The 12,870-nt window shown below is 38.0% G+C and overlaps 1 protein-coding gene across 1 annotated transcript in view; it reads left to right on the plus strand.

Annotated features, from left to right (window-relative positions):
• Positions 1-12,870, plus strand: part of LOC100257148 (uncharacterized) — a 70,369-nt gene that overhangs the window by 24,091 nt on the left and 33,408 nt on the right. The window contains exons 6-11 of the mRNA XM_002263897.4: positions 3,219-3,333; positions 3,558-3,595; positions 3,960-4,057; positions 4,323-4,378; positions 6,864-7,152; positions 7,299-7,414. Coding sequence (XP_002263933.2) covers positions 3,219-3,333; positions 3,558-3,595; positions 3,960-4,057; positions 4,323-4,378; positions 6,864-7,152; positions 7,299-7,414 — 712 coding nt within the window. The remainder of the gene's footprint in view (positions 1-3,218; positions 3,334-3,557; positions 3,596-3,959; positions 4,058-4,322; positions 4,379-6,863; positions 7,153-7,298; positions 7,415-12,870) is intronic.

Here is a 12,870-nt window from a genome sequence, read left to right on the forward strand (position 1 = left end):
TCAACAAGCCCTAATTTGTCTATAATCTGAGCAAATCTCCTCATTGCTGAAGTAATTCTCTCTTGTCTACTCCTTTCGCTTTGAGAGATAATAATATTAAAATCACCCCCTAGGCACCAGGGTTCTTCCCAAATTCCTCTAATCGCCCAAATCTCTTCCCACAAGCCCTCCCTTTCTTCTCTGGAAAAAGGACCATAGACTCCCATAAATACCTAGACTACACCATCTTTCACATTCCTGAATCTGCAGGAGATGGAAAACTGGCCCACCTCCCAATCCAAAATTTCTGTAGATATTTTGTCCCAACAAATCAAAATTCCCCCTGCCACCCTAGTAGCATCCAAGGTTCTCCAATCTAAAAATCTCCCCAATCCTAAGCTTCTCACCACCCCTTCAGACATAACTTGAATCTTTGTCTCCTGGATACACAACAAATCCACTTTTTGTTTTCTAATGACAGACTTTATTATCTTCCTTTTGGAACTGTCATTCGCTCCCCTCACATTCCAACTCAAAATTTTTAGTTTCATTGTACATCTGCTAGCTGACTCCTTCTGCCCTGAAGAGGGCCTTTCTTCCTAGATTCCCCCTCATAGTTAATTGAACACTCCAGCCTCTTGAGCTCCCTTTCAAATTTTGATTTCTCCAAAAGATCTTTACTGTGTATCCTTTCCCTCATTTTTCTGATTTTGACCAAGAAACTCAGGATTTCCTTCTCCAGACATACAGTTGAGAACCCCAAAAAAGGGCTGAATTTAGCCAGACCGCTTTCCTCCTAATGACCCTCCTTTTCACCCCTTACTTCCTGGGGTTTAGACTGAATTGACCCCCACTCCAAATCCCTTGTCGAATATCCAACACAATTAACCTTAACCAAGTTCCAACCACCATTGCCATTCTCATCTTGCCCATCTGCGTTTGGGATGCTTACCAATTTATCTTCCTGAATATCCTCCCTTAACACCCCAGAATGGTCATAATACTCCCCCTTTGGAGTCCGACCAAAAGAAAAAGAATTAGGAGGAGAAGACCCCGATACCCTTAAGCCCCACGAATTAGAATCTGACCCATACCTTGAGGCTTCTTCCACTAGTGCACGGTCTGTCAATGTGGGGTGAAAATCCACCTGCTGCTTCCTTCAATCTTCCTTCTCTCGCATCTTAATAAACTCAAGCTCCGAGTTGCACATTGAGGACTGAGCCTTCAAAGAAAGCCCACTTGCAGTAAGTTGGGCCTGGGACTGGCCAGGGCTTTCCCTTAGCAGGAAAGAAGGCTCAATAGGCGACGCGTTCACCTCAATGGCGGCCCACCCCTTACCCTTGGAACACGACAGCCCAGACGCTGGCCCAACGCCCCCATCCACATCCTCCTTTAATGATGGGCTTTGCGAACTAGGCCCAACAACCCTCTTTGAGCCCTCGAGACCCACGACAAGGCCAGCCGAAGACGGCCCAGCAACCGAAAAGTTAAACGAAGGCCGGGTCATCGACCCATTTTGGACCCGATTTACAATCGCTTCAATACCTGCCCCGTTCACCTGCCCTCTAGTTCCATCCGCTGACTGGAACTGCGTCTCGAGCTGCGCATTTTCCATCTCTTCCACTCGCGGGCAGACGCGTGCATCAACTTCACCCCTAACCTCTCCACTTGGTCGATCAGTCGACCCACTACAGTTCTTCGTATTCTGCCTTAGCGACGGCAAGACCTCCCACCACAGGGAGAGGTGATAGGTCGCCTTTTCTACCCTAATCTCCGACGAGCTTGGCAAGTCTTCGCCGTTCGATTTAACTAAAATCCGAGCCCACTGTAGTTCCTCCATTTTCTCCGTCAGTGGGTCGATGGCTAAGAACCCACCACACACTTCCCCCACTCTTCTCAAAATGGACGGAACCCACAACGAGATTGGAAGACCTAGAATCCTCACCCAGGCTTGATTCCTTAATTCCCCTTCCTCCAAACACCCAGACCTTGGATTCCAGAACTCCAATCCCATCTGAATCCCTCCCACCGACCTTTTCCCAGAGATATTCACAAAAGTTTTAAGTAGAAACTAGATGGTGGATTGATCTGTACTCCTTATTTATATATCAACCACCAACTTGCAGACATATTTACAAAAGTTTTAAGTAGTACAAAGTTTTAATCAAGTGTATCTAAGCTGGGAATGGAAAACATCTATTCACCAGCTTGAGGGAGAGTGTGGAAGAATGAAGTTAGTGAAATTGTCATTTTGTAGAGAGAATTAGGTAATCCCATGATCACAGGGATTTGTTGTAATTAAGTTAGGAAAGTTCCTATATAGGTGCTAGGATTTTTTTTATATAAATATGTGAGTCTCTGTATAGAAAGAAGTTAAGGAAAATAATTTTTATCTTGTATTCTTTCCATCTCTCTCCTACAATTTGTTTAGTTTCAATTCCATGTATCCATCATGGTGTCTTTCCCAACATATGTTGGAATAGGCTTTGACCTTAGTACGTATGGTTGGATGTAGGGATATCTAAACCTTTATTTCTTTCACTTGCTCCTTTTTCTTCTAGATCCAAATTTGTTATTCCCAACAACAGGCCTAGATACTATTTGGTTTAGTGTGCCATAGCTCTAGTTCATATCATTTGTCTCATCCATCCTTTATACGTTCTTGAGAATCATACTCTAAAGGATATGAAATAGGGGTGGGGGGGTTGGGTTTGTAACTTTGAACTCATTTGTGAATGTAACTTAACTCTTTTGGTTGGTGTTAGAAATGTGGTTATTAGTATACTTGGAACAAGTCCAAGATGAACTTTCATTTGGAGGATCAGAAGTGGCTCCTGGAAGAGCTGGACCTTTAAGTCTTTATCAAAATGATTCCTTCCAATAGGTTGGAACTTTTTCCATCAAGAAAGGTGTGGAATTTGGCCATACCTGAGAAAGTGTCCCTTTTGTGTTGATTTTACAAATGAGTCTTCTCCAGCATGCACTTTTAGAGATAGATTTGATTTGTAATTTTGGTCAAGATATTATGCATTCTAACCACAAGCTCTTAAGTGGGAAGTCATTAACGGTAGATTTAGTTTCATAATGTCCATAAGAGGTTTAAACCCACATTGTCTTTTTATTCTTTTAATTAATCTATACTTTAAATAACTCAATAAGGGTCAACAAGGAAATGAGGAAAAGCTATAAGATGCTGCATTGTATTTTGATGTGAATTTTCTTTTTCAATTTCCTATTAGATTTCATCATCAAAGAGTACCATTGGTGATTCTCGTTTGTGGGACTGCATGTGTTGGGAAGTCTACCATCGCTACGCAACTTGCTCAGAGGCTGAACTTGCCGAATGTTTTACAGGTGAGCCTGTCTTACATATTTCTGCAGCGATGCTCTCTCTCTCTCACTCATATCCTTGTGTGAATGTACATGTGTGCCTGTGTGTGCACACCTGCACCCGTATCCTGTGAATGTGTGTCTGCCTTGAGTGTGTGGTTGTGCATGCTTGCATGCACTGTGTATTTATTAGCTGTGTCTTATTTTTGTACTGATGCCTTTATCATCTATCTTTTTCTATTCTACAGACAGATATGGTGTATGAATTACTGCGCACCTCAACAGAGTATGTAGCAAACTTAGCTTCTTTCTTTCATACATACATTTTTTATAATACAAGAAGTTTATTACTCATAAAATTTAGATTTCCAAATATAAATAACTGGCATGAATAACTACATTTCCCTTCTTGCTAAGGATGTTGAACTGAAAAAACATGACCAAGGAAGTACTTAGCTTTGTTCCCATGTTGGTATGAGATGAGCTCTTATTAAGCTTTACTATTATTAAGAGAATCTGTAAGGGATGTTTGCAATTAATGGATGTGTTTGAAAAAAGTTATTGGTAATAATTAATGTAGGCAAATGATAATAATGCTAGTGGTAGTGGATGCATTAATCTGAAAAAGTTATTCTTTATGTTAAATTCAGTGCACCATTGGCATCTACTCCTGTATGGGCAAGAGAATTCAGTTCCTCCGAGGAATTAATCACTGAATTTTGTAGACAATGCAGAATTGTTCGCAAAGGTTAGTATAGAAATGGAAGAGTGTAATCTCTCTAGAGTCTTTTTTTGACGCCTTCCCTAAATCTCTCTCTATCTCTCTCTACTGTTCGACCAGCCCCCCTTCCTCTTCTCTCTTAGGCACCAAAATCCCATCATTGTGTGCTTGCAAATAGATGAACAACCTAGATGAAACTCCTTGCATTTTACTCATTTTCCTGTTAAAAGTGTTGATCTTTCATCAGTTTGTTTTGCAAAATATTTGGAACTTGATTTCTCCTCTTTTCTAGGTTTGGCTGGTGATTTGAAGAAAGCAATGAAAGATGGAAAGCCGATTATCATTGAGGTATAGTTAGTCTTCCTCATTTTTTGCATTATGGCTTTATATTACATTGTGCTCTGTTAGGGTTCTTATTGATGTTTCGTCTAGTTCATTATTTAGTTTTCAGTTGTCAGTAGCTTGTTGGTCCCTCTTCCTTAATTTACTGTTGAAAAGAGAATCAAGATATTGTTAATATTTGTAAAGAAGGAAATGAGATTTATTCTTGGCAAAGAGAATAGAGATATTGTTGGTATTTGGAAAGAAAATCATTTTGGCCTTTGGGTGTGTGTTATGGAGATTGGGGGGGGGTTGGAGGAGGTGTGGAATAAGTACTCCTAATGAATTATGTTAAAACTTTAATCTTTACCAGCATGTTCAATTATTAATCAGATTTGTTCACATATGATTAGGAAAAATAATTGCAATGGGCAAAGAAGATGACTTGTGATATATGTGAAAATCCTCTTCAAATTCTTTCATAAGGTAAAACCATGAATCTAGTCGGCCTTGGTAAAATTCACCAATAAAGAAGTAGGCAATTTTACTTGGCCTAGTTGCAACCTTCTTCCAAGGCACCTCATTGTCCTTATTGGATTCCACCTCAATCCTAAAGGCATGCCACAGACCAATCTTGCCTTTCCATTAAAATAACTTTCAAGATTCAACTTAAAAGAGTTTTGAGAGTTTAGGAACATAGAAAAAGTAATGGGAAAATTATATTTTTCTTGTGTGTTTATGTAATTAAAATATATCTTTATATCAACACATGAACCCTAGGTAGTCTAGATTTATAAGTCCTTAAAATTTAGGAAAGTGAGAATAAATAGAAAATATTTACCTTAATTACTTCACTTCCTTGAGTCTTACTTTTATTTTTGAAGTTGATAAGTCCCGTAGAAGTATTTGGCAATGGGCCCAGTGCATTTGGAGCAATATCGCCAATGTAATATACATACATATATATATATATATATATAGACACACACACACACACACATGTTGAAGGCAGGTAGAGAGGGAGCTCTTACTACAGATCCCCCCTTATGGTAGGCAGGTGGGCATAGTTGGCATTTGGAAATTGTTGGAGGCACACGTTGAAGGCAGGTAGAGAGGGAGCTCTTTCTACAAATCCCCCCTTCCTTGTGGTAGGCGGGTGGGCATAGTTGAACATAGCATTTAGAAATTGTTGGAGGTGACTAGAGTTCCGGGCTTGTTGAGGTGGGTGGGCTTAGTTGTACATACCAGTTGCTGGTGACAACTCCCACCTCTACAACCCTATGGAGGAGTAGCTGCTTAATTACATGTTAGCTGGGCCCTGATTCGCATAGATCAACTATAAAAAATTGTCATTTACGGCATGGGTCATTAGGTATCTATTCCTGTTTGCTCCGCATGCTTATGCCCCCCAGTGTTGGTTGGGAGACAGAGAGTTGCCTTTGCTTTTGGTGTTCCTTTGTAGATCTCCATATTTCACCCTACACACAAATTTCCATCTCTCGTTTGTCTTGCTGAATATAATTTGGTTTCGAGAGCATTCCAATACTTTTTGATGACTTTCACTTTTAACCTGATTCACCACCTAGATTCCTTTGTGCCCAGATCATGCATCTTCCTATGCCGGGTAGGTGCAGAAGTGAAAGATCACGCTTTGGTCCTTGACTAGTACTTTTCTTTTTAGTTAGATAATAAACCTAAAAGGCAGTCAGCCATGAAAGTTCTAGCTAAAGTATGATATCAGCCATCTTTTGCACTAAAGCAAGAGAAGTTTAATTATATAGAGACATAAAACAAAGAATGTTAATCTCAGCAGATCTCAATTATCAGGTAGGGAAAACCTTCTATGAGAAGACATCCAGTTGGTTATATATATGGAAACTCAGACATAAGAATCTCCACTCAGTGAGCTGAAGCAGGAAGTGCATACATCTAGCTTGTGGCTGCTGTTTGCCAGACTTCAGCAATTTAATGGGAAGTACAGCTCTAAAGGGATAGCTTCCTCTAATTCTAAATTTAGAAGCGAAAATAATTAAGGGCAGGTTTGGTAGCAGATATGAATGGTTTTTTGAGAAACATTTTCATCTTCAAAAATGAAAACAATGAATATGTCTGTTTTTGGATTGTGTTCAAATTATTTACTGTGTTTGTGTTTCTGAAATGTTTTCTAAAGATAGTCCATTTTCAGAAAATGTTTTCAAAAACAATTTTTGAAAGCATGTTACCAAACTTCTTTTCTCTGTCATTTATTTTTTGGGTTTCAAATACAGAACATCTTATGTTGCCATCAAGCCAGCTCTAAAACACTAACCTCACAACTTGTCCTAGAAGAGAAAAGTTTACGATTCTTTGGGGGTATGCAAACTGTATCACCATATCTAATTTTACCAGTGTTGCAAGTATCAAAGGATGTCTGTTGCATTATCTTATTTGTCTTAAAGAATCTATACTAGAAATATGTTGAAACTTGTGTGCTTATTGAGACTGATGCAGATTGGTTTTGTTATGATGGCAGGGAATACATTTGGATCCAAGCATCTACTTGATGGATGATGATAGTAAATTATCAACTAACATGACCACAAAAGTTGAAGAGCCAAATTCTCTATCTGTGAAGTCAGATGATAATACTGCAAAGGTAATGGAAAATAATTTTGAAAATGCTTGTGCAAGACAGAGTAAAAATAGCAATGATGCTTCTGAGAACACAAAGGCAGAAGACAAGATATCTGCTGACCAAGTGGATAAAGTTTCAGATTTCTTGGAATCAATTAACTTAACAGGACATGTTTCTAAGAATAAAGGTATCTTCCATTCTTTATTCTGCCAACACATTAATTTTCATCTAGCCCCTTGAAATTGTTTTTTGTACCTCATTTGACTAGAAAGTCAGTGGAGAGGGCAACTTGGAAGGATGGTTGTTTCTTTAACTGCATTTCTGGGCATGTAGGTGAAGCTGTTAAAGATCCAGAGACAGATACAAATCCTCCTGCTGGGAAGGAAAAGTCTGTTGCTGAACCAATAATTGTACCTATAGTTCTGAAGATGGCTGAATTTGACCATAAGGTTTGGTTAAATTCTTGAACAATTTTCTTTTGTGATGTATATAGTTTGTTTAATGTTGCTTTTACTTGAACACAGCATATTGAGCTCAATGAGAACTCATCCTTCCATTTCATTCAGTTCCTTAGGTAAGTTAAAGAGTTAAATTTTTCTAAAGCAGGGTTTTTAAAACAGAGGGATATCATGACAGGACAAAGAAATTGAGAGGAAAGAAGATGATATCAGAAAAATAAGAAAATTAGAAAGACCATCACCAAGCTTGATATCCTCTTCCCACTTACATTATCATTAGTAACAAAATCATTATTAGTCCCTCTTGTTTTGTTTGGCATATTGGTTATGGTTAAAAATATTTGTGCTCACTGGTATGGTGAGAACTTTAGGTATGGAAGGAGATGGTAGAATGCCAATACAGATTGAGAGGTGGGATGCTGTTCAGTTCCTCATCTTTCCAGAAATGCAGAAATTGGTTTCACTTTGGTTTTCTAGGAGTCTATGCATGAAATGATGATGGGCGTTGAAAGAGGAGCTGATAGCAGTAGGAGGGTGATGTCAGGATCCGTTCGTGGGGGAGGATTTCTGCTGCTATGGAACTTACTAAGAGTGTAACAAGTCTTGTCACCTTTGTGATATGCCTTTGAAGGGAGGGATGTTTTGGGTGGCCTCAATACCCACAATTGTTTATTTTCTTCTAGCTTCTAGGTAGGAGGATTTCTCAGGTCGCTGCAGATCTAATAGGTGATCCAAAGTTTGCACTTGGTGTCAACTTCTAATTACATTGATATTCTCTTGCATGTTGAGAGTTGTTTTGGTGGGAGGAGTCCGTTTCAAATTTTGAAATATGTGGTTGAGGGAGGAGTATTTTGTTGCTTGGATGAAGAAGTGCTAGAACATGTACATCTTTGAGCAATAGCATTGCTTTTTGTTGGCTGCAATGTTAGAGATTGAGTGGGGAAAGTGGAGGTTTGCGGAGAGGGCAACCTTGTCTTTTCACATGCTCTTTCTTTTTCTTTTTTCTTTTTTATACATATAAAAAAACTAGGGTATAGATTTAGTCTTCAAAGGTGTACAAATAGAACTTCCCTTATTGGAAGAGTATGATTAGTAGTACATGGTTTTGTTAGATTCTAATCTAATTAAGGAGGGAAATCATATTCCCATTGGGAAATGCATCTTAGTCTTATTACATAATAAATAAATAAATAAAAGTCTATATAAATTCATGTAATTTTTTGAAGTCTATATAAACTTTTGTAGGTTTTTCAAATTTATTAAGTGTTTTTAGTAGCTACCTAGCTTCTTTGAAAGGTGTAATTTCCTTTTCCTTAGTGTGATTATTTAGGAATCTTATTGTGATTGCCAAGAATTATTTTCTCTTGCATCCTTGATCTCTTTTATCTCTGAAAGTGTATTCTTTACGGAACTACCTAGAGAATTAGGAGGGGAAGGGGAGGTTGAATAGGTAGTCTAAGCTTTTCAATGTCTAATTTAAAATTTATCCAATTTATTTGTATTCCAATTAATTCAATATCAATTTGTTCAAACCAAGAATAATCGGAATGTCAAGAAAATTAACCTAAAATGATATATACAAGATATCTATGGACCACCTACAAGTCTTGGTAGAAACCTTACAGATGTAAGACCCATTGGTCAAATGATCACAGATGAAATCCACTGAATATGAAAAGAGGGTACACAGTTTTATTTGGTCTGGATGCATGTATTCCTAGGATCTTATACCAGTCAGTACCTATATGCTTCTTTAATGTTCTTGATGCAACACTTAATACTCCTTGGTAAATCACCTCAATCCTATATTTAGGCTTGCAAATTGAGGCAAGACCTTGCTTTTCCACCGAAAGGACTTACATATTTTAGTTCCTGAAAGATTTGAGATTTAAAAGATTGGGGTGGACCAATGGCTATATCTTCAATGTATGCATCAATGTTATAAGTTCAAAAACTGGGTTTTATGAGAGAAACTGTAGAAGACTTACTCAGAGTGGATTTGGGAAGTGCAAAATTACCAAACAGGAATTTTAAGCATTTTAAAAAAAAATTGTGATTTCATTGAAAAAAATAATCGCATGTGGGGTGGGTTTGTGTTTCAACGTTCCCCTAGTGGGGGCGTTCAAATGCTGAAGGGCATTCAGAAGTCCCTTAATATATTCTTGGAGTTTCAGCACATTTCATGTTTTCTCGCCCCAATTTTCAATTTCCATTTTTACTTGTGATTGCTATGTCATTTACCTTCAAAAAAAAAAAAAAAAAAAAAAGAAAAAAGAACTTATATAGCATTGAAAAATTTAACTGTTTGCATTGAACTTGTTGTTGGACCCTACCATGGCAACTAGAAACTATTAGAGTTCTAAAACAGAATTGACTGATCAAAACTGTGGGGATTCCCCTCTGTGGATTTTATATTTTTAGAGACTGATGATTTTCAAGAAGCAAGCAATGATCTTTCTTCATTGAAAAAAAAAAAAAAAACAAGACAAACTGGTGAGACGTATTCTTCCTGCATTAAAACAAAAAAGTGAAGATGTGTAGCTTACCTCCATCAGTGCGGGCAGTTGCATAAATGTAGTATCCAAAGCTACCATTGCAAGCTTCAAGTTGCCCATGAAGCAACATCCTTAACCTTGTAAGGTAGCATGGATTATGGTATTTCTATTTTGGTAACAAACCAATATTTGGTTTCTATTTCTCATGGTCATTGTAATGATTCATATGGTGTGATGCTATCCATATGCTTCTTGCACATATTTACTTGGTTGACGTTGGTACATCCTTAAGTGAAGCAAAACAATGTTGCTGAAACTAAAAAAGAAAGCCTTTGTTCATTCTTACCAAGTTGTTTTAAAGGGATGCTAAGAAGAATGATGTTGTGTATGCTTAGTCAAAAGAAATAAAGATCCAGTTCTTGTATCACCTCAAGATGTAGCTCCATGTCTAAATTGTTATATGATTTTCAAATGTTGCACTAGATATTGTGTTGTCAAAGACAAAAGGTCATGCCAAGGCGATAGGACTCTTTTTTGCTTGAGTTGAAAATGGAAAAGAAGGAAATAATATGAGCATAGCAAGGTGATAAAGAGCATACATATATTTACCTAATCCTAGTACTTAGTCACCCAATCTTATACTTAAGATAATCTTCAACAATTAACTATGAATTTTTCATCCCTCATGGTGTCTTCTATAATCAACAAGATAGTAATAATAGTTCAAAATATTAAATACAATGATACCCCATATCATAAGAAGCATCATATTCTCTACATAAATTCATTTTGTTCAAATGCATATCTTAATTTCCCAAACATCTAATAATCAAAATAAAAAAGAAAACAAGAGAATGAACATCCTCGAAAAGCTTTAGACTTTATCATCATATCATTGAAATTCAAATTATCATCACTTTCATTAATAGTAGACTGAAAATCCTCCATTTCATTGCCGATAGTCTTGGAAACCAATCCGTTCAAGTGGGGCCCAACACCGTTTAGGTTTGAGAATATGTGGTTGCAACATCCTAGTTTTAAGGAGCGCTTTGGAAGTTGGTGGAGAGAGTTTCAAGGAAATAGGTGGGAAGGTCACAAATTCATGAGGAAATTACAATTTGTTAAGGCCAAATTGAAAGAGTGGAATAAGGCTTCTTTTGGAGAGCTAAATGAAAGGGAAAAAAGTATCCTGTTTGATTTAGCTAACTTTGATACCTTGGAGCAAGAAGGGGGTCTCTCCCTTGAACTTTTAGTCTAGAGAGCTTTAAGAAAAGAGGAGTTAGAGGAGTTGATTTTGAGGGAAGAAATACATTGGAGACAAAAAGCTAGGGTGAAATGGGTTAAGGAAGGGATTGTAACTCAAAATTTTTTCATAAAGTGGCTAATGGCAGGCAAAATAGGAAATATATTAAGGTGTTGGAGAATGAAAGAGACCTAGTGTTGAATAATTCAGAGAGAATCAAAGATGAGATGTTAAGGTATTTTGAAAAGCTCTACGCGAGCCCTTCTGAAGAGTTTTGAAGAGTTGAAGGCTTAGATTGGTCCTTATCTCTGGAGAGAGTGCGTCTAGGTTGGAATCCCCTTTTACTAAAGAAGAGATTTCTAAGGCCATTTTTCAGTTGGATAGGGATAAGGCACTGGGGCCTGATGGCTTTACCATTGCAGTGTTTCAAGATTATTAGGATGTGATCAAAGAGGATCTAGTGAGAGTGTTTGTAGAGTTTCATAGGAACGGGATTATCAATCAAAGCACTAATGCTTCCTTCATAGTTCTGTTACCTAAAAAAAGCATGTCAAAGAAAATCTCAGACTATTGACCTATTAGCTTGATCACTAGTCTTTACAAGATAATAGTCAAAGTGTTAGCAGGATGTCTAAGAGGGGTACTTCATGAAACTATCTATTCTACTCAAGGAGCTTTTGTTCAAGGGAGACAAATTTTGGATGCAGTTCTCATAGCCAATGAGATACTGGATGAGAAAAGACGATCAGGGGAGGAAGGAGTTGTCTTCAAAATTGACTTTGAAAAGGCTTATGACCATGTGAGTTGGGATTTTTTGGATCATGTGTTGGAGAAGAAGGGGTTTAGTCCTAGATGGAGGAAATGGATGAGAGGCTATTTGTCCTCGATATCTTTTGCAGTCTTAGTGAATGGAAACGCTAAAGGGTGGGTTAAGGCATCTAGAGGTTTAAGACAAGGAGACCCTTTATCCCCTTTTTTGTTCACTTTAATTGCAGATGTATTGAGCAGGATGTTGTTGAGAGCAGAGGAAAGAAATGCTTCGGAGGGTTTTAGGGTGGGTAGGAACAGGACAAGGGTGTCCCATTTACAATTTGCAGATGATACCATTTTCTTTTCTAGCACTCAAGAAGAGGATATGTGGTCCTCAAGAGTGTTTTGCTAGTGTTTGGGCATATTTCTGGGCTGAAGGTTAGCCTTGACAAAAGTAATATTTATGGCATTAATGTTGAACAGAATCGTCTCTCTAGGTTGGTCGAGTTGCTCAATTGCAAGGCTTTAGGGTGACCTATACTCTACATGGGTCTTCCTTTGGGAGGGAATCCCAAAGCTTGTGGCTTTTGGGATCCTGTGATTGAGAGGATCTCGAGAAGATTAGATGGGTGGCAAAAGGCGTATTTATCTTTTGGAGGCAGGATAACTCTCATTCAATCTTGTCTCACCCATATGCCCTGTTACTTCCTCTCCTTGTTTAAGATTCTCGCCTCAGTGGCAACAAAAATTGAGAGATTGCAAAGAGATTTTTTTATGGTCAAGGGTTGGGGAAGGCAAAAGAGATCATTTGGTTAGCTGGGATGTAGTGTATAATCCGAAGGCGAAAGGGGTATTGGGATTTGGAAAGATTTCCATAAGGAATTTCGCTCTCTTAGGGAAATGGTTGTGGAGATATCGTAGGAAGGGTTTAGCTCTGTGGCATTAGGTTATTTTAAGCA

The sequence above is a fragment of the Vitis vinifera genome, chromosome 16 (genome assembly GCF_030704535.1).
Source record: "Vitis vinifera cultivar Pinot Noir 40024 chromosome 16, ASM3070453v1".
Taxonomy (NCBI): domain Eukaryota; kingdom Viridiplantae; phylum Streptophyta; class Magnoliopsida; order Vitales; family Vitaceae; genus Vitis; species Vitis vinifera.